At 37.1% G+C, this 23,036-nt stretch overlaps 1 protein-coding gene across 1 annotated transcript in view; it reads right to left on the bottom strand.

The window, feature by feature from the left end:
- ROR2 (receptor tyrosine kinase like orphan receptor 2) overlaps positions 1–23,036 on the bottom strand; it is a 150,724-nt gene that overhangs the window by 25,740 nt on the left and 101,948 nt on the right. Inside the window, exons 2-4 of the mRNA XM_030968289.1 lie at positions 19,799–19,876; positions 9,790–10,077; positions 8,688–8,718 (exon numbers count right to left, since the gene is read on the bottom strand). Of these exons, the coding sequence (XP_030824149.1) occupies positions 8,688–8,718; positions 9,790–10,077; positions 19,799–19,876 (397 nt within the window). The remainder of the gene's footprint in view (positions 1–8,687; positions 8,719–9,789; positions 10,078–19,798; positions 19,877–23,036) is intronic.

Raw genomic sequence — 23,036 nt, 5'->3', positions numbered from 1 at the left:
TCTCCTCTCTCTCTCTCTCTCTCTCTCTCGTCCGCTGTGCCTCTCGCCCTGGGCTAACCCTGCCAAGCAGGCAAGCTGAAATCCTGAGCTGAATCTCACTAGAGCTGACAATCACCTATGCTCGCTGGCAATAGCCCTACAGCCACGCCTGAGCTACGCTGGGTCCTCGGGGGTTCTGTTCTCAAGGGGAGCAGGGCTCCTGAGGTTAGCTGAGGCAACACAGAGGTATTATTAATACTGGTGGAAGGCCTGGAAGCAATGTACCTGAAGAGTGGCTAAGGATTTTGGATTTGGCTGCTTTTGGAGAGAAGGAGGCTGGCAGATGATCTCACTGCTCTCTATGGCTTCCTGAGAAGGGGAGGAGGGGGAAGTGCTGGTCTCTTCTCCCTGGGTTCCAGCTACAGTGCACGTAGCTTGGCTCAAAGCTGCATCAGGGGACATTCTGAATGGACATCAGGAAGCCAAGAGGGTGGTCAAACTTAAACAGGCTCTCTAAAGAGGTGGTCAATGCCCTGTGCCTCTTACTGCCTAAAAAGGAGGCATTTGAACAATGGTCTTAATAACAGGCTTTAACTTTTGTCAGTGGAGTGATCAGGAAGCTGGAACAAATGATTGTAGGTACCAGCCAACTGGAGCTACTGTATTTTATTGTGCTGTATTGCTCTGTATTATACTTTATTGTATTTTATTTTATTATATTATTTTCTATTCTGTGTGTTTACTCCTCTACTAGTTAAGATTAAGCTTTCTGAGGAGTATGAGAAACTGCTGATGACACATGGTTCTTGCAGCCCTACTTTTAGAGTAGTAATACCTCAAATACTTCAGACTTTAGACTTAACAAAGCAATACCAATTTAAAAGAACAGATTTTTCTTAATGGATTTTCTTTCGCCTCCTCCAAAAACAATTCCCTCCGTCACTGTTAATGCTATTTCAGTCTTGAATAGAATTGTTCAAATATTATTGGTTCATACCATCTGTTAGACTTTTTCTCAAGTACACTAGACTAGCTGCATCTAGGTTTTTTGGTTCTTTCAAACTGAAATAGAGAACATAATAATACAAAAGTAGGGAAAAATCTAACCATAAAGCCATAAAAATTGAAAGGATGATTTATGGTGTGGTGTTCCAGCATTATCTCATTTTGTTAAATTACCTACTTTTCATTAGAATAGTGTTCCTTTATCTTTGTGCCTAACTACAACATTCACCCTTTCCTTGTACGCACTTAAAGGCTATTCAGCATCCTAAGGAACTCTAATTAAACTCAATGTGGCATCAAATGCCTACAGGAAGTCTCAGGGACATATAACTGTCCTTTTGTAAGACATACAATAAATACTTTGAAAGCCATTTAAGCTACTGAACAAATGAGAGTACGGGAGGGATAGAGGGAAAGAAGTAAAATCTAAACACAATAAAGATTGCTGGTTATATCAGGGATGTCCAACAGCTGCAGTAGCTACTTGCCAAAACCCCAAGGGCCATTACTACTTTAAATATCAATTTACATATATCCTTAAAGGGAATAACAAGTGTTTAACTTTGCTTGCAACTTCTTTGGTAGTTTAATACAAACTGTTTTTCTGAGCTGCTAAAACCTAAGCACCTGCTGCTGATCTGGAATTTGCTGGAAGAGGGCATGCTGGGGTCACACATTTACAAAGAGCTGTAAACTGGCTCTTTGCCATGTATTGCACAGCTTATGAGTCACACCTTACAGCTCGCCTGATATGACAGCCTGGGCTTTTTTGGCTACCAAAAACCTAGCCACTATTCTGCAGAGTAGGAAGCAGGTTCTCCCAATACACAGAATTCCCGACCACAGAAAACATCAACTCCCTTAAATATTCACATACAAGCTAAAGGCCTAAATTTTTGAAAAAGAACCCTCAGGAAAGGAAATGTTTGTGCTGTTTGGTGTAGTGCATGCTTGTAGCCCTACATATAATGAATTACATTCAGTACAATGCTTGAGCCAACCCATTTAAAAGTATTTAAAAGTATCTTGACAGTACTGCTAATAACAAGTGGGCAAGGGCTTCTGACATTTAGCCCTAAGTTAGGTAACTGTAAGAAATGTAACTAAATACTACTTCTTCCTAAGGTATTTAGAAACCTTGCCCAAATACAGGTCAAGTCCTGTAGGATTGCTTTTTTGTCTTTGACATCAGTCTCTCTCAGTAAAGCAGCACATTTGCATTACACTTTAATTCACACAAGGGCATTTGATTTATACAATAGCAAACAAGAAGGTAAAACTTTCATGAAGATTTATTTTTAATCACCTGAGCATATGCTTGGCTTCTTTTGTTATTTTTTTGTTTTGAGTTCTGAGCAACACGGGTTAGTGAGCATAACAGATTGAAGCAAACTATTATAATTTTTTCTGCCTATATATTCCCTGTAAACATCTTTTTTCAGTTCTTCCCTTCCTCTAACAGAAAGGAAGAAAACCTACCACTTGTAATAGTTTCCCCAGACAAAAAGTGGCAGAAACACAGACAACTTGTGTCTACTCCAAGATGGTATGTATGTTAGATTAAATACATATCTGGCTTTTAAAATTCATCAACTTTGTAAGCACACTGAATTTCTACTTCTATCACTAAATAATATAAAATGCATTGGATTGTTCATCATTTATTTACGTGTGATTAGAAAGCATTTAAGTGGAAGATTCAAGCTGAAGAAGCAATGTCATGTGGGAAGAAGCTGTGATTTGGTGTGGTGCAAAACAACCCAAAACAGTATTTCCACTGCTCTTTAACTCTGCCTTGAATTACACATCTTCTGGGGTTTAAAAAGAGTGGGGGGGGAAGTATTTTTTGAAATGCATGACTAACATTAGATTAAAAAATCGGGTTTTATTACAAGATAAACTGTCAGCTTCCTCTGAGCACACCCTACATCTCCGGGCAGAAGAGTATACATTTTAGTTACATGTTAATTTGTGATGTCATAAACATCTGAGCCTTTCTAGGCTGTATCCAACATAATTAGAGGAAAAATGGAAAAATTGCACTCTAAAATAGATAAAAGAGAAGAAATTTAGTGTAACCTTGGTTTTAGTTCTGTCCTTAATCCAAATTTCATGTCTTGGCCTGAAGGACTGTCAAAGGACATTTAAAATGATGAAGTCAAAAGTAGATCTGAGATTGTGGATCAAAATCCCCTGAAAGGAGCCCCAAACCCACAGGAGGGTGAAATACAGCCTCCCCCTCAGCCTTGAGAGAAAAAAAGGAAAATGACACACAGGGGCTAGGAGGGAATTGCAGCATGTTTCAGCCAGATCCCCAAATTGGATTGTCAGGGAGTCAGGAAATCTGCCAAGACAAACACATGCTGTTTAATGTAGACCAGCCCGAGATAATCTGTGCCTCAGTTCCTCACTCATAAAACAGGATAACATTCCAAACTTTATGGGGAGAAGAACGTACCCAAAACACTTTGAAATAATCTGATCCCATAGCAGAAGAAGGCAAAAAATCCCCAAGACCCGCCATCTCCATTTGATGTACAAAACATGGAGAGACAAAGGTTAAACAACTTGCTGCAATCACACACAGACACTGGAGTACAGTCAGAAATTAAATCCAGACCTCTGAAATTACAGTCCTGTGTTTTAATCACAAAATTCTTTTTTTTTCCTTGATTAAAACAGGAAATGAAAACACAAGTATGAGCTTATTCTGTAACTTCAACATATTACCACAAGCATCTTAAAAAAAACATACATAGTTCAAATATGGTTGTCTCAGCCACATGAATATTTTGGTGAAACAAAAAGCATGCATGTCATTCTGGAGGAAGCACATCATCAAACACCTGGTCCTTATGGGCCTGAATAAACACTGTAACTTCTGAGTTGAAACAACCTTGTATTGTTTTAAAAAAACATCTGTTTATGTGAATTTTAATATAACCTTGTATCATTTCCAAGATTAACAACAATGTTATCTGTGGCTAAACTATGTTGAGACCAAAGAAATTTGCCACACCACCTAAAGAAAGGAAGAAGATATAAGTGGTGCTGCTATTTGACTGCAAGGGAAGCGTATTTTCTTCTTAGTATGATGTTAGATACCTTTGGCTTGCCAGAGCTGTGGGATTCATGAAGATTCATCACATGATGAGAATGAGTTTGTTTCCATCATAAAGATATATGAGTGCCCCTCACATCATGCAGAAATTTCCTTTTGAGGTCACAGAAAAGGTGTGCTTTGGGATATGTAGACCATGGAGAATAAATTGCTCACGAACCCAACCTCCTCACTGGAGTTTTAACAGAGTCACCTTACTGGTTTTATACATTCTGATCTCCAGTGTTTGAAAGGACTGTTTTTTTCCTAACTACACTTGCATCATCAATTTTCTTCAATGGCCCGAATCTTAAAAAAAAATTGTTGTCCCAAACTACTTGAAAATCAGACATAAGAACATGCAAATTTCTTCTGAATAATTAATATCTCAAAAATTCCTCCACAAAGTAGTGATTGCTTCTATTTGGTGGCAGTGTTTCTTCTCACCTATTTTTCCTAAGGATTCAGTATACAGGCACCAAAAGTTGCAAACCCATAACAGATCTTAGTCAGAGTTCAATAAAAGAGAGACCTCTCAAAGTTTTTAAAAACCCAGTTCTCCTGCACAGGGCTCAGCTCCTGGCATCCTAAGCAGACTTCAGAAAGGTCACATAGGGAAAAGTGCAGCAGTGACAACAGAGCTGTTTCCCATACACTTGGCTGAGCTTAGGGGAATTTCTTTCTGCCGGCATTCTGTGTGCCTTCCTCACTTCACAGAGGCCTGATCAAATTTTCCAGAAACCCATAAGAGTCAACAAAGGAAATATTTGAATATTAGATATCTTCCATCCCAAGCTCCCCTCAAGATAGTACTACTATAGTTAAACCGCTTAAAAACCGGAATTTGCCCAATGGGTAAAATTTAATCGAATCATTCAATTCAAAAGAAAAATATATTAGACGAGTGAACATGCAGTCTTTTAGAATAATGTTATCTTCTAAGAAAAACACTTCTAGAAGGAAAGACAACTGTTTCTGCCCTTCTACACTTAGACTCCAAGATATTAATGCCCATTGCTTTGTTTTAAATAATGGTAAAAAAAAACATTCTCTGGTATTTGTTAAACATTTATTTTATATTCACACACTTGTATCTTTCTGAACAGATAGGATGTCTCTCTTTTGAGAGGCAAAACTAAAAACACTAATGATGCAAAAAGTAAAAGCATAATGCAGTGAGAGAAAGGATTGCTAAAGGGCTGTACTCTGGTAAAAAAACCCTTTAGTAGCACAGTCCTCTGGACAGCAAAGGCTAATCAGAAACTATTTTCTTGACCATGTTTTGAATTTATTTCTTTTGTAAATTAATCTGGATTATCTATTACTATCTTCAACAATTTTAATACTTTTGATAAACAAGATAGATTGTAATTCTCAATTTCTCCAGAAAAATGCCCAGAAATTTTTAGACGTGTGGATCTTGACAGAAAATATAGACGTCTCCAAATAATCCACAGCAATTTAAGACTATGTATTTGGTGGAAAGATTTCAGATTTAGATTTTTATGAAAATGCCTCACCTTCATTACCTGAAGGTCAAGATGCTTTTTTGCACTAGCAAGTCTGACTGCATAACACACATTTTCTCTCTGGTAATCTTTAATTGCCAATTAATTCTAGATTCCACAGCACGAACTGCATAAAAATACCTCGCTTGATGGTATCTACATAGGTAATGTTTCTTATCCCTTAATATTCAATAGGCATAATCTTAAACCAAGTTACAATGGTTTTATGTTTCAGGTTTCCACTGAAGCATGTCTTTTTTGAAGCACTAATACCAGCAGCAATGGCTCTCGCATGGCTCAGTGTGAGGCTGCACTGTGCAGACAGTGAACGGAAAGAGTCCTTTGTTCCATGAGACCTCCTTCCAAGTAGTTAGGTATTCCTTTGCCTTTTTCCACCCTTCCTCTTTTCTGGCCTACAAACTGACCCGCACAACTTTACGCAAAATGTTCGATTTTTCTAAAATCAGGGTCAGTTTCTGAAAATAAAATAATTCTATCACCAAAACATGGCATTTTATTTGAAGGACTGATTTTTTAAAAAACTGAAACAGAATTAAGCACGCAATGAGGCAAAGATCCCTAATCCGTGAAAGCTCCTGGGCCTCATATGATAAGACCCTCATGACTTCTCACTAGACCTTTGACCTGACCTAGTTTTTCTAAAGTTTCATGTTTCTGTCCAATCTAGTCGATATTAAAAAGAAAATAATCTACCAACAGTGTACTCTTCACTTCACCGTTTAATGGCAGGTCCAGAACAATGATGGCACACTACTGCTTCCCATACCAATAGTACAAGACCCATTGTGAAGTGTCATAAGCCAAATTAAAGGATTTTTAATTTTTTTTTCCTAGTTATTTCTTTATTTTAACTTAGCGTTCCAAACCAGCAAAGGTTTTAATGCAAAGCATTAAAAACCTAGGAAAATAGGATAAGGAAACCTAGGAAAACCCAGGGTAAAGGACATCCTGGGAACTCTAATTTACTTCTACTTGAGGAAATCATGAAGTAATTCCTTTTTTCACTGTATCAGTCAAAATGTTCTATTTATGTTGGTATTAGTGAAATATTAACAAGTTCATTTTCAGTATAGGAGAAGCACTTGGAAAATACTAGGGAAGCCAAAAGAAATAAAATTAATTACTTTTTCTATAATATAAGAGTGAAGCAATGCAAAACTTGTTTCCCAGGCTTACTGGTATGACACAGACCAGAAAAGAAAGGCCAAGGGGAATGTACCCCATGATAAGTAAGAAGGAAAAACTGGTGGTGACTGATAGGGAGAAAGATGAGTTATTCAATGACTTCACTGGCAGTCACCCTTTCCATCAAAGTCCACGATCTTCCCTGTGGGTATGGAGGAGTGAAGTCTCTCCCACTAAGTGAAGAGCAGGTTTGGGATCACTTGATGAAGCTGAGTAGTCCCAAGTCTATGGGACCTGATGAAATATGTTCCAGAATCCTGAGGGAACTGGCTGATGTTGTTGCCAAAACAAGCTCATCATATTTGAAAAGTCAAGGCAGTCAGCCAAACTCCCTGGTGACTGAAAAAAAGGAAACATCACTTCCATTTTTAAAAAGAGGAGAAAGGAAGATGTGAGCAACCACAGACCGGTGAGCCTCACCTGTGTGCCTGGAAAAATCACGAAGCAGCTCCTCCTAGAAGTTATCCCACAGCATATAAAAGACAACAAGCTGACCCAAGGCAGCCAGCACAGCTGGTATATAACATATTATAAACATAAATAAAATATTTTGACTGATACAGTGAAAAAAACAATTACGTCACGACTTTCTCAAGTGGAAATAAAATAGGGTTCCCAAGATATCCTTTAATAAGGGCAAATTGCACCTACCTCACAAAGTTCTACAAGATCAAATGCCAAATGCTGTACCAGGGTTGGGGAAATCCCAGACATGAACACAGACTGGGAGATAAGTCACTGCCAGCAACCCTTTGAAGGGGTTTCTTGTGGATGAAAAACTGGAAGTAACCCAAGAATGTGAGCTCTCAGCCCAGAAGGACAATTGTACCCTGGGCTGCATGCAAAGCAGCGTGTCCAGCAGGGTGAGGGAAGGGGTTCTACTGCTCCATGTGGCCCTCATGAGACCCCATCTGGAGTCCTAGGTCCAGCTCTGTTGTCCTCAGCACAAAAAAGATGTGGACCTCTAAGAGTGGGTCCAGAGGAGGCCACGAAGATGATCAGAGGGCTGGAGCACCTCTCTGTGAAGACAGGCTGAGAGAGCTGGGGTTGTTAAGCCTGGAAAAAGAGAAGGCTTTGGAGTGATCTCACTGCAGCCTTAGTGCAGGACTAGGGGCAATGGCTTTAAACTGGAAAAGGGCAGGTTTAGATTAGATGTTAAAAAGAAATTCTTTACTCAGAGGGTGGTGAAGAGCTGGAACAGGTTGCTCTGAGAAGCTGTGGATACTTCAGTCCTGGAAGTGCTCAAGGCCAGGCTGGATGGGACTTGGAAAAACCTGATAAAGTGGAAGGTGTCCCTGCCCATGGCAGAAGGGTTGGAACTGGGTGACTTTAAGGTCCCTTCCAATCCAGACCATTCTATGATTCTCTTTTCATCCTTACAACTGAATCAGCAGGTAAACCCAGGCATCTTGCGGAAATCACCAAACCACCACTCAAATCAAAAATCACACTAACAAACAGAGGCTTTTCCTAGCTACTCAGCAACAGGATTTTAGTCTTGTTTTACCTGGCTCTTCAAGTTATAATCATATAACATGGGTAAATTTGCAACCACAGCAAGCTAAGCACTTTACCATTCATTTTTAACCACTCTTCTAGCCCACACTTGCCCTGTAAACAATTACTGCTCCAACATGACTTTGTGGTAATTTGTTTGTTCAATACATGAAATAAGCAAGCAGAAGTTGCTCAAGAATAGTCAATCAAATCAAAAGCCATTGTAGCCTCTGTCTAAAAAAGTTGCATCCATTCTGAGAGTTTTTGGTCAAATTAGATACTTTTAGCAAGAACACTGTGGTTGCAGGCAGTGTTTACTGAGTTTATGAACTAAATTCTGACAGAACAAAAGTAGTCAGAGCACATTAAGTAATTTTCCAAAGAGTACTTACTGAAGATTGTGATTTGGGCTGTTTGTTGGACCTGCAAACATAAAACAAACAAGTATTGCTGGCAAGTTTAGCTCAAGGACAACATAATAAAAAAAGTCAATAGCAATCTAAAGGAAATTGTCTCTTTAAGGAAGGTTTATCCCAAGATCCAAACAAAACCCTCTGCATTCCTGAACATAATTATATATTGTTATTTTCAAAACCACAAATAAAAATCACATGAATCTACTGTCTGTTCCAGCAGCAACTCGAATGGACTTAAGTTTTTTTTCATAAAATATTTTCCACCATAAAGGCACAGGTAGTTAGACAAGGTGTTATTTTAACACATCACTTACCTTTTAATAAGCCCCAACTTGCCTTACTATCAGAATTTAGGATGTGGCAAGGGGATGATCAACTTTTGCAACAGCAGAAGCAAGGGCCAATACTCAGCACTTCAGTACTCAATAACTACAAACTAAACTGTGGAATCCATTATTTACATTACAAAATAAGAAAAAAAAATAGAAAAATGCATCTAGAATTTTTTCTGCCATTGCTCCACAGGCAAGCTAAATAAAAGGTTAGCTTCCAGATTGGCCTATTAAGTCTCCAAAATGTAATATAAGCACTTGTTCAAAGGTGTGATGTACCTTCACATGTCAAAAGACAGAATTTGAGGCCACGCTTCACATAGCAGTACAGAACTGATATTCAAAAAGATAGGTCCAGAACTATGAACATCACACAGAAAACTGCTTCTCATTCTTCTCATCAGTTTTTGGGTTTTTTTCAGAGACTGAGTTCAGCAGTAGAGTGAAAACTCCAGGCAATGAAATGTTACCTTTTTGTCCTTTTTACCAGAACTTCTTTAATTTTTTTTCTTCTGTGTATTTACAGACCTCTACATCTGTATTTACTTTCTTTTATTACCACTAAAGGGGTATCAAGTTCAACTGAGAAGTTCTGTGCTGGGAGAGAGGCCCCAGGCGCTGACTTTATTTTCTTTTGTGTTGAGAATTTTTCTTAAAACGTTAAATTCATTTCTCATTATGCTATGGTTAAAACTAATACCTAGTCTATAAAGCAGTCTGAGCAGTCATAAAAGCCAGGAACTCACCAAGCCTGACAAACAAAACTCCTGTTGCAGTTATTGTCTTCATCCCATTTGAAGCCACGCACTGGTAGTATCCTGTGTCCGTGGTATCCAGATCCTGGATTCTTAGACGTGAACCATAATCTGTTTTTCTGATGATGATCCGTCTTGGCTCCTGGACCACTGGAGCGTCATTTTTTAGCCACCTGACATTCGGGGATGGATTTCCTGCTACCTTGCAGTGGAGGATTGCTGTTTGCCCCTGGACTACAGTGATATTGTTTACTGGTTCCAAGAAGGTCAGGAAATAACCTAAGAAGATAAAAGGTCATAAAAGATCAAACTTTACTTGGGTTGAGGTAAAAGCCTGCTCAAAGGTACTTTTCTAAGAGAGAACCTTGGAAACAATTTCAGTTTTCTTTCAAGATTAAAAAAATGCAATTCACTGTCCTAAGAACACCACAGCATCACACACCAATTCATGTTTCCTTGCTGACTTCATGCTTGTGTGCAGGTAGGGATGCAGATTCAAAGGTCAATCATGAATTGATACTATGACACTCCTAATGTCTATTTGAAGCAGCAGTGACTTTTTCTACATCTGACATGCTAAAATAGTAACATCCTAACATACATATAGTGCTGCTCTGTTCCAACAGCAAAAAAAAACCTTGCTCCATAAAAGAATAATCCCACTTGTTACCATATTGGAATACCATTGTGATTTCATTACATAATCTTCTTACATGATCACAAATTTGTCTCAAAAAAACTACAATTGGAAAAATTACTTTTAGATATTAATTTGACTTGTTGGTTATTCAACAAAATTTAAAATTAGGTTGATTTGGACAGGCTTATATTATAATAAATTTTCAAGATTATATGCCTCACATTCAATTTAAAGAAATAATGTCTCAATTGCAGAAGTAACCTGTGATAGAGAGGGGACCCATAAGCTGATTATAGACTGCCATTTTTACATCAAGTCAAAATATATGGCCAAGGAAACATCTGTATGGATAGTGTGTAATAACATTTTGTGGTTATTTTGTAAGTGAAAACTACAAGTCCTAATCAGTGGTTTGTTAAAAGCAAAGGGCTTGTCAAGGCTGTATTTGTGATCTCTAGGGATGACAAAAAAGAAAGAATTGATGAAGAACACTGTCAAAACCTGACAGGCAAATCTTTTGTAGGTTATTATTTATAAATTTAAGTTGGTGTTAGGAGTCCTGCAACTGATACACATCACATACTGAAAGCCTGGCAATAAGTAATTCCACTGAAACAATAATGTTGTTATATTACCTTACAAAACAGGTAAGAAAAGCATCTAGCTGTCATGCTCATGTGTTTGTTCCAGTGAATTTAGACCTTCTAGACATAAAGCATCAGGAAATCAAATTACACTATATTTTTATGGCAGCTGGATACAAATATCAAATAATTTTGATGGATGCCCATGTAGACCTTTCCTATCACTCAGATTATTTTGCGTCTGTTTAATTAAGTAACAGCATATTATTGTACACGAATCCAACACTAGCAAAGAAATGGTCTACTTTGACAGTCCAATTGCTGAAATACCTTAAGAAAATTGATGTTCTCCTTTGATTTATATTTGACAGGGCCATGAAAATCAGCTTCTCTGTAACAGCTAAGTGTAACATTGGAGAAGGGAGTAGTAGAAACATCAGAATATAATAAATGTACAAGCCAAATACTGCTGGAACACTGGGTTTTCCTGTGTGTTACATTGTTCTCTACCACTGGCCTTTCAAAAGAAATCCTGTTATAATGAATAATATGAACATACAATGTAGGCAAGTGCAAATTTAGTTTGTCATTAAATCGAAAATTATTAGAATAAGTCTAAATAGAAAATTAAATAAATCCAAGTATATAAAATCTCCACACAATATTGAAAATTTACAGGAAAATTATTTTATTTTTTGTAATGAAATAATAAATTATTGTTTATTTAATTTTATATTAGTTGTCCCCATTTGAAATTAAAAATTGTTAGCAGACTTCAAAACATTCTGACAGAATACAAACAATATTTGTTTTCAAATACCTCATATAAAAGGGAGAAAAAGTACATTAATGCTTTCAGCAATGTCACACCACAACAATGTAATTTATTATGGTTTTAGCTACATTTCATAGCTGAAAAAATAGAAATACTTTGTTGTCATTCTGACAGGGAAAACAAAACCAGTAAATTTACTTCCTGATATAGTCAGCTGAAGCCATCGATTAAAACTTCTCTTTAAGCCAACATTTTACACACATAAGCATTTCTAGCAGCATGAAAGAAAGCATGATCAGTCCTACCACATGTTAGAAAAGGATTTTCTACGGTTACCTCACCCATAGCTTGTTATTTCACCACTTTTTCATAGTCTGTATGCAGTTTATTCTCATGAGCACCATTGAGATACTGGGCAGCATCCATAGGGGTGTTACCTAGCAGAGACAGAGATACCACAACCCCAATCTACTCAGCGCCTATCGGTATTGGATAGTACCGAGTATTATGTCCAGTTCCGATCCCCAGAATTCAAAAATAACACAGAAAGACAGGAGAGGGTTCAAAGGAGGGCTATCAATATCATCAAAAGGCTAGACAACAAGTCCTATGAGGAAAGATTTGAAGTAGTTACGTCTCTTCTCCCTGGAGAAGAGAACAGCCAGAGGAGCATCATCACAGTTTTTCAGTACCTAAAAGGCACCTAAAAAAGAATAGAGACACTCAACACAAGGAGCTATATGGAGAAGACAAAGGGCAGCAAGTGAAAGTAGCCAGGAAATGTTTCATTTCAATAGAATAGAGACATTTTTTGCAGTGAGAACAATCATTCCCCATAAAATGAACTGCCTAGATATGGGGTAGGGTCCTCATTGCTGGAGGTTTTCAAGATATGACTGGACAGAGTACTAGATTGTCTTCTCTAAGCCTTCTTTCCCCAGAATTGTTGGATTGGATGATCTTTTGAGGTGCCCCCCAGGCTAGAATGTTCTGTAGTTCTGTGGGCCTCTGGTTCAACAATCATGGGGACAGGCCGAATGTGCTCGCACAAGGGAGGCAAAACAGCTTAAAGACCTTTTTTTGCAAAGAAGCTGGGCCCCTTCGAGCATGAAGCCAGCACAGAGGTACGTTGATCTGGCTCAGAGATGCTTCTGATACCCAAGAAATGAAAGAAGCAGAGATCTGTCTAGAAGGTGAGGCCAATTCAAGTCCTGTAAGATGACAGACAGGGATTGTGGTTTGTCTGGCTCTCTGATATACTTTTTGCTCTTCATATGCAAGTACATGAGAGGGCTACACTGCTCTTGTGACACTGATTATCTTATACCTTGCTCAAACCCTTGTCATTATTTCACTTTTTCTGATTTAAAATGAGCTGGATGGAGTCCCTTTTTGGGATAGTCATATTAAACTCAAATACATTTGGATGAAAACAGATAGTAAATTTACTCATTAGGACTCATTAACTCAGGATTAAATCCATGTTAGAACTTCCTGTTTTACTAATTAAAAAAGAACCACTGCAGGAAGTAATTAGATCCATATCTTTAAGCCATCCAAAATATTTCATATGAATCTGTGAATCTGATCCTAATAACAACAAGAACAAAACTATTACCATGGAAAGCAATGCCAAAGATTTATGGGTTAATTCAGACCCAGTGCAATTAGATAGACTTTGCCTGAAGTCAGCGTCACTGCATCTATTTCCTGCAGGTCAAAATTCAGCTTCAGTTCATCATTACTCTTGCCAATTTTACAAGTATTTTCTGCAGTGTTTTATATTACCTTATTATTACAAACCAAGTAATAAATATTTTAACCTAATGAACTTCGAAGCATTTGTGTTTTCCAAAGTTCTCCAGAGCAGCCTAAGAGCAGTGGGGCAGCTCAGGGCCTCTTCTCTGCCTCTGTCCACCCTGAACTGCACACTCTCTGTTTGCGGGCTTCATTTCCTCTTTGAGAAGTGATGTTTATGTCCTCACTGGTTCTATGACAGAGCGGGTAGCCATTTGTTGAGCTGCTCTGTTATTTGGTGTCCACTTTAGATAACCCAAAATTGCAATTCTTTCAAACAAAATGGAAAATTTAACCAACCATGTTCTGAAGAATGTTTTCTTTATTTAATTTCTGTGGTGATAATCAGCAGTTACTTTTTTGGTAATGTACGTCACACCACAAACACAGTGTAAATACCAGTTTGACAGAATGCTTTGGGGAAAAAAACCAAATTTTCCCAGGATAAATTAGGACCTCAACAATGTGCAAAGCAATTTTTTTCCCAATGTAGTTCTCCTGCTGTCTTAGTAAATCTTATTTTGGACAGGTATGAGGGAAAATGAAATGTGAAAATGCTAGAACTTGTATTTAACTTGTGTCCTGTATTTTGTGTTAAGCATTAGTCAAGTAGAATTTTTTAAAACTGGAACAGAATTGTTAATCTGTTTTAATAATAACATAATTTTGAAACAGAGAATAAGTACTCTATATAAAATATTTTTTTTTCGGTGACATATTGCCAAATCTGTGAATGTCCTGTTGTAAATGCCATATTACAAAGATTTATATTTTATTTGGGAGATGGATAACAAAGATAATTTCTTTTAAAAATACAAGTAAAATGTCCAGAAATTTCCTGTGTTGTGAAATTAATATTGTTATATAATGGTTTTTATACTCTAGATTGCTTCCAAGGGTCATTGAAATGAAGCAAAATGCTTCCTTTGCCTTCAGTGATCTTTGGCATGGTTCAACTATGTCAAAAGGAAAATATATCCGGTAGGTATTTCTGCATTTGCTGTAGGCACAAAGGCTGTAAATTAAATTTCTCTTTCATTATGGTTTCCAACATAGTCTACAACCAATACTAGTATTTATTTTGCTTGAACAGATTAAAAATTTTTCTGTCAAGAAGCTATGAGAGGACAATGCAACTTAATCTATATATTATGTTTTGCTGTCATATTCTATGTACTCTACGAATAACATAGCTTAGGGAAATGGTTGACATGAATTCCAGCAAAACTCCTTCATATTTGGAAAACCTTTGTTAGGTTGCCAGTACTTCATATTTTTAAATTGAATAAATTTGATATAAATATATCAAACAGAATCCCAAAGCAAATCAACATAAAGATGACAAGTCTATTATTCATGTTTTGGCAAGAATATAAAAATAAGCTTTTCCAGAGTGTGTCAAATCATTGTCAAGATATGTACAAGAACAGATACTAAACTAAAAACCTAAAGGGTGCAACTATCACTAAGACCTCACATGTGTATTATATTTCTTAGTTTTATTTACATTATTCTGGCACTTATATGTCCAAGTTATTGGCTCAAACCATATGTGTTATTCTTGGCATAAACACAATATAAAATTATTGTTCTGCTTTTGTTATTTTAAGATCTTAGCTGTGATTTTGAAGTTCATTCTAGAAAAATATTTTAAGACTCCTTAGTTACTTTAGATTATGTAAGTTCTGGCTTAATTGTTTTCAATTCAAGTTTTAGTTCCTGTACATTTTTTACTGCTTTTACTCTTTTTTTCCTATGTGATTTTAAAAATATTTAAGCATTCATAATTTTAAAATAAGCTTCAATATGGCAACCATTAATAGTACTTATTAACAATTTTTTAACCCTTTTTATCTCAGAACTTCCAAATCATTTATGAATACTGAAGTCTCTTGAGATGGGATGATACCATCACACTTATTTCCCAGAAGCAGAAAGTAGAGCAAGGACAGTCTAAGTGATTTGACAATTTACACATAGACTAAATGTCAGTATTGATGATACTACACTGAGATTCACATCTTTCTGTATTCCTGAGACAATGACGCTCTGAGATAATCATCCACTTCGGCTCCTATCCAAGTGGATTCACCTTTCTTTCTGCACTCCACAAGAAACACCAACACTGAATACCCAGTTTTTGAGAAAAAGAAAGGAAAATTTGATTCATAAATGGCTAGATACCTGAAGATAAACAATCTTTTCAGACCAAGTAGCAATAATTGTATATATGTTTAATCACTTTTTAAAATACTTATTTCTCCGTAAGATATAAATATTTATTTAATTGACTTAATGCAATAGTCAAAAAAGCCCAAAAAGCCATCCATTTGGTATTACAGAACACTTCACAGTTTACAAGAGTCTCAGCTTGAGATACTCAGAATTTAAAATCACCTGTCAAAAAAAAAGGGGGGGGGCAAATACCTTTCTTTCTGCATAACTACATAAATTTGGACCATTTTCAGATTCATGGAATAAATCACTTCCAGCGTTCAAAATCCCTATGAAAATATGTATACTATGATTTCGTGTAAAAAGCAATGTGGGATTTTTTCCCTAAGCTATCTTACCTTTTCTTTTTTAATGCCTTTCCAGCTTTTTTCATTTTTGTCTTCAAATAATCATTTTTTCTTAGGTATAAATAAAAGAGCGTGATCTTTCTCACCACAACTCTTTATTAAGGCAAATTTCTGCTCTGTCATTTTTAGACTAATATAAACTTATATCCAACACAAAAGGGTTTAGGGGCAATATTCTGAGTAATTAAACTAATGGTATTTCCACCATAAGCAAAGTCACATTTTCTCACAATGAAGACATAATTTTTCACATAGGATACATACTTCGGCTTATGGAATGCTGAAGAAGACACCATTGTTCCAAAATTTACTGTTTTACGGTAAAATTTAGGGTACTAAGCATAAAGTGTTCATGAAATTGACAGGTAATCTATAAAGAATATGCATGAGATATAGAGGTTCCTAGGCTTATAAAAGAACTGAAGATTGTAGTAACAGAAAATGCATGTGAAAGTTGCTGAAATGCAAATTATGGCTTTCTAGAGGTGTGTATGACAAGATTGAGCTTAGGGGACACCAATGGCACTGTAACATCTTGGCAGCTGGTGGGAGTCCAGTAAAGTGACTCCTTCCACAAGTAAATCAGAATTCCAAATAAACTGAGAAATGTCATCCTACTAAGGAGGGTAGACTGAAGCCTAATACTCATGATTACTTGCACAGAACATTTTCCTAAATAAAAAAGTCTCCCCAATTCTTCATCCTCTGTTTTATTTAATCCTGATACAAAGATGAGTGATTTACAGTTTATTTGAGTCACATTAGAAAATGGAAGGGATGTTGGCAGATCTCCCAAAATACACATGAGTAGCTAAGGAAACTACACTATTACATATGCCACATAATATTTCCAAATGAAATTATACCTTTACCGCCTAATTTAATGTAATTTGCATCTCATCCTTCATCCTATTTTTTTTCTTAGTGTAGAAAAATCCATTCAGAAACATGTAAAATAAGTTGATTTGGTTCACATTCTCTTGAAATGACCTTAGGAACAAGGAATGAACAACTGCCAGTCCAGGAATGAAGCAGTATTAGCTTTGTAACGCTGTCACAATGTGCACATTGTCCTCTCCTCTGAAATCAGTGGGTTTCTAAGACCCAGTGAGAGCATGTTAGATTGTTTGTGCAAAAGAGAAAGACACCAAGCAAGGCTTACTTGAAAGTAAGATTGGCGGAACTATCAACTTTACAAAGAGTGACTGGACTGAGAGGAGACTTGGACTCCTTGAACTGAGAGGAGACTTGGACTTGGACTCCTTGAACGTTTTACTTTTATTCCTAAGCATGTCTAAGTTCTTCTACAGCAAACACTCACTGCTCTGCACTGGTTTTCAGTGAAACACTGCTCAGACACAGTGCTTTCTAGTCATTCAAGTGTACACTTAAAGGAAACAAGGGAAAATAAATTCTCCTCAAAGGCCTAGCCCAGCTATTGCCCCTTCTCATCAACTATTAGAAGGCTAGCTTCACTTGTAGGAAGAGACTTGCAACATTTTTGTAAATGAGCATTACTAATAATACCTTGCTTAAACGAGTTTTGTCATTGGAGACGGAAACATTTCTCAGGACTTCTGGAAGATTCTAGAAAAGAGGATGACTAAATACACTTGGTACTTTTAATGTGGTTTTTAATTTGGGTATTATTAAAGCTGGTTATCTCCATGCCTGTTTTGGGTCTATTCCAAAATAAGAAAAATTTTAAAAATAGGAGGTTACAAGCAAATCAAAATAACTAAAGATTTCTGAAAGAAGGAAGAAGGTTGATGGGATGGAAGGGCTTAGGAACTGTTTCTAATGATCTCAACAGTATGCCCGAACTTTGAAGTAGAACTGTTGAGTGGTTTTTTGTAACAAAACTTGATGCCTTACTATGACACAGAAACACCTGAGCTAACATTCCAACTAGTTTTGCTTCTATGGAGAAGTTTGCGCCCACATTAAAAAAAAAACAAAAAAGGGAGCAAATGAGGCCATTTCCTAGCTAGGTATGCTGGAAACTAACAACTGATTTATACCAGTGAATAACTTAAGAACATGGGGGTCTTTTTTTTCTTCCTTTTTTTCTGAAGGAAATATACAGTTCTTATCATGTAGAAATGTTTGAGATGTGATTAATTACTTTCTCAGACTGATACTGCCTGTGGCTCTGCAAAGGAAGGAAGTAACAGGAACTCCTTTTTCAGCAAGAAATTAACCAAGCACTGTCACAAAAAAAAAAAAAAAAAAAAAAAAAAAAACACACAGAAAAAAACCCTTCCTCTTTTATGTCTGTAGCCTTAAACATAACAAAAGAGAGAAGTGGGACCAACTTGCCAGGCAAACAAGCCTATCAGATGCAGTTAAAAATTAAACATGGCCTCATGGCCCTTTTTCATCAAAAGTAGTTTCAAAAGTAGTGTGTACTTCAGCGTGAATAAAACAACTGGTAGTAAACACAGTGCTACTGACAGGAATGCTACTACAAATTTTTTCCCAGAATAAATGTCAAATTCTAAACTTCTAAAATATTTCAGCAGTTTCAGAAAGTAGCAAAGAGTTGAGAAATGGAGTGTACCAGGTATTCTTTCCAAATAGGAGGGACTTAGTCCCATGCTGATAATCAGTAGCAAGGTGGTTACATGTGCAAACAGAAACACATCTTTGTTATGGACCAAATTTAAAGGAAGATTCCATAAAAAAACTCCCAATATGCACATTTAGGGTAAGAAATCTAACTAATATTCAGGAAGACAATAAGGATTAGATAACCTTGTATATCTATAAGAAGAGAAACTATATCCCAAAATATCCCCAAAATTCATGTTCCTCTGAAAGACAAACTGCAAGAAGATCTGGTCAATACCACAGCTCCACAGATTGCAACATGTCCTCATTAATGAAGCTGACATTATTATCTGACTATTTTCTTTAATCAAAGAGTTGACATTACTACAGCAAGGCATCCATAAAATATAAATTCAGTACACAACTGAAAAAAATATTGTTCTTCAGGTAGAATACTGAAAATTTAATGCTTTAGAAAGTTGTACCAAATTGCAATTGGAAGCACTATTTGCAGTAAATATGTGCATCTTCTGATCCAAGAATAGCATTTGTATCTAGAGTTTTAAGTGGTAAAGTGTCACAAAATTTATGTTAACTAATAAACAACTAGAAATCCTGCCACTACAGTCAGTTTAAAAAACCAAAGCATTAACGCTCAGAGCTACTTAAAAAGTACATATTCTTGTGTTGCAATGGGCTAGATTTAATTACCTCAAACTAAAGACACCAATACTTAAATGTTTACCTGGAGATGCTAAGTGTGGCACTGTACAAAATTAAATCAATTTCATGGCAACAATGTGAAATAAAATATGCTAGGAAGGTAATAATAGCACACTCTCTTTGGATTAAAACATCTAACCCCTCCATGTGGGGGGACTCATGCTTTGAAATTAATTTTTATAGACTCCTTCAACCTTGCTATCCCTGCCTGGAATCAGAAGTGCTAATGCACGAAAGGAAGGTTGCCTTCCTTACAGACTTGTAATAACAGACAAATATAAGATTTTGTTGGTCCTTTCTGAAGAATGTTTATACTTAAGCAGGGTGATGAAATTACAATTCATTTTACCTTTAGGTGTCGGAATTGGTCTCTCAAGTCCATCCACATTACCTAAGGGGTCATTTGAATCTGGAATTTCCATTTCACCTACAAAGAAAAGAAGATTTTGTTGAATTGAAGTGGAATTGAAGCTAATCTTTCTGTTAAACAGCATTATAACAGTGATTCAATCCATTCTACCAGTCCACATTCTGCCTCCAGAGTTGCACATGGGAAACACAGCACACAGGAAACACATATCGATAAGGTCAAGATTTATCCATTGTGGATTGGAAAACGCTACAATAACTACTTTGTGGATTACTTGGTGTTTGGCAAAATAGAAAGCATTAAAAACTGCATTCCAGTTCTTAGTAGAATAAAGTCCACACATTTTTACAAAGAATGCAAACATTTCCTGGAAGCAATTAAACAGTACCTGAGCTTTACTGATAGTCTCAGTTACAAAATGGCATAAACTTGCTTTTAAACTTACACTATGGTAATTCACATTCCATCTCCAGAGGTCAGACTCATTGTCACTACTGACCTTCTTATCCTACTCTCATCCCTAAAAGACATCTTTAGAAATGAAACTATAGTAACTGTTTTCCAAGGATTTCAAAGTGCGAGGAAATGGATAGACATCTTCTGTATGCACTCTTTTTTTTCTGTCTAATATATCAGTACAAGCTAGCACACTGCAGACAGCACTTTGAAGTTCCTTCGCATTTGCAGGTCTTGCAAAACTCCAACCATTATATATCACTTGTTTGCTCCCCCATTAAAAAATATTAGGTAAGGAACAGAACTGAAGTTCTAACTCAGATAATGGTATAGATGTGATTTAGCTAAAACAGCTTCTAAAATGACACCCCCTATTTTTTTATATTTTCTAATTTATATTCAGTCATCCAAATTCCTTACATCCTTAGCATATCACAGAGATATGTAAATCTAAGGTCATCAAGATCTGAACTGAATGATCTGGGATTCATTGTAGGTCTGTTAGGGGTGTCCATGGTATTGTTTTAGGTGAAATGAAGCTAGAGAAAAGACTCTCCTTCCTCCTTTTGTCCCCATTACCCTTTCTTCAAACTACAATACCACTCTGAATGCAAGTAAAATACAAGTAACTTTATCCCTATCTTACACCATATTATGAAAGAAGAAAATAATTGAGACACTTTTTTTTGTTTGTTTATTCTTTCACCCATTATTTGTTAAGAGATTCAGCTAACTAGCCTTTATCAGGTAAAACAGAGAAATCAGAGACATTCTCTACAGCAGGCTGGATCTGAAAGTATTTCTTTCATCACAGTACTGTCACTTGTCACTACTTCATCTCTACCTTTATCTCCTATTGCTTGAGATTCTTTGCCTGGCAACAGTACAGATTCCACTTGATTTGTGTGCTCATTCTCAGACACCACAATTAGAGTGATGGTGAAGATGGCGTTGTGCGCTTGGTAACACACTCTTTCAATTTGGAATAGCTAAGGCTTGGGCAGACACTGTCCATCTTCTGCCACTCCCAGCACTGACCAGTGGAAATCATAGATAATATCTGCCTGCAGACTGGAGGCAGAAATGGAGATGGGTGGCCAAGCTGGTTATTGCCAACCTTGCCATTGCAAATCCCAACATGGTGTGTCTTCATACCCCTGCAGGCATGATACAGACTTAGCACCTGACTTTTAGCTGTACGGAACTTTTGCTGATCTTTTTGATTCAGGGTGGGTGAGGTGGTGAATGCATGACAGGCATACTCTGTCGAATTTCAGCAGATACATCACATCTTATTCTTACCAAGGGGCAGCAAGACAAGTTCACCACTATCCCTTGCCCTTGCTTGAGTTTCTGTGTCACACAAGGTTTAGAAGGGGCAGCAGCATTTACTGGCCCCAAGAAAGACAAATCCAAGATGAGACAGCCAGAGCAGGAATGGTGTGACCAGCAGGAGTAGGGAGGTCATTCTTCCCCTGTACTCGGCACTGGTGAGGCCACACCTTGAGTATTGCGTCCAATTCTGGGCCCCTCAGTTTAGGAGGGACGTTGAGATGCTTGAGCAGGTCCAAAGAAGAGCAACGAGGTTGGTGAGGGGTTTGGAACACAAGCCGTATGAAGAACGACTGAGGGAGCTGGGGTTGTTCAGCCTGGAGAAAAGGAGACTCAGAGGTGACCTTATCACTCTCTTCAACTTCCTGAAGGGTGGCTCTGGTGAGCTGGGCGTTGGTCTCTTTCTCCGGGCAACAACAGACAGAACAAGAGGACACAGTCTCAAACTGTGCCTAGGGAGATACAGACTAGAATTAAGGAGGAAGTTTTTCACAGAAAGAGTGATCAAATACTGGAATCATCTACCCAGGGAGGTGGTGGAGTCACCATCCCTCGATGTGTTTAAAAAAAGACTGGATCTGGCACTTGGTGCCATGATCTAGTTGAGGTGCTAGAAGATGGGTTGGACTCAATGATCTTAAAGGTCTCTTCCAACCTAGAAATTCTCTGATTCTGTGATTCTGTGAAAGAAGAGCAGGAAAACCAACCAGTTTTTTAGTCCACAAATACCTGTTCATATCTTATTCTGGTGATCATAATCCACCAGCATTCACAGGGTGGAACATTATTACAAAACTGTCCTTAAGGTTATTTGATTGCTTAACACAGCTATCCAGACTGCAGGTTGCCTGATATCTGAGTGGCACTTTTGGTTTACTACCACATCTTCAACTTTAAAATGATTGTTTCCATTTCTTCAGTAATCTCATGGGACTTACAACAGAAAAAGACATTAGAAGTTCAGATAAATGAGCACAGAAATGTTTTCCTCTCTCATCTCTCCTTCCCAGGCCCATATCTCTTAATCTTTTTAAGTTTTTCAGAACAAAGGTGGAAAGAAACAAAAGTATTTGCTGTTTTGAAAAATTCCAAAAATAGTTTTATGTGATTCACTCGTGTACTTGATATGCTTCTGTCTGGAAAAAACATCAATCCTCACATGTGCTTGACCAGAGAACAATTACAAACTACAGATGCCACCCATCATCAAAATCTCCAGAACTAAGCAAAGTTAAAATTAAAATCCCTTGCATTCTTTGCAAATCATAAATACAAATCAGATCTGTCATTTAAACTTGTTTTTATGAAAGAAACATGTATATTTTATATTTTCTGTAAACCAAAACTCCACTTCAGCCATATTTATGATGAATTCCAAGCTTTATTCCTAAAGTTTCTCTACCACAACTTAAAACACAAAAAAATTATT

This window comes from Camarhynchus parvulus, chromosome Z (assembly GCF_901933205.1).
Source record: "Camarhynchus parvulus chromosome Z, STF_HiC, whole genome shotgun sequence".
NCBI classification, from domain to species: Eukaryota; Metazoa; Chordata; class Aves; order Passeriformes; family Thraupidae; genus Camarhynchus; species Camarhynchus parvulus.
Note: the sequence above shows the minus strand (reverse complement) of the source record. Positions and strands in the feature narration are given on the sequence as shown.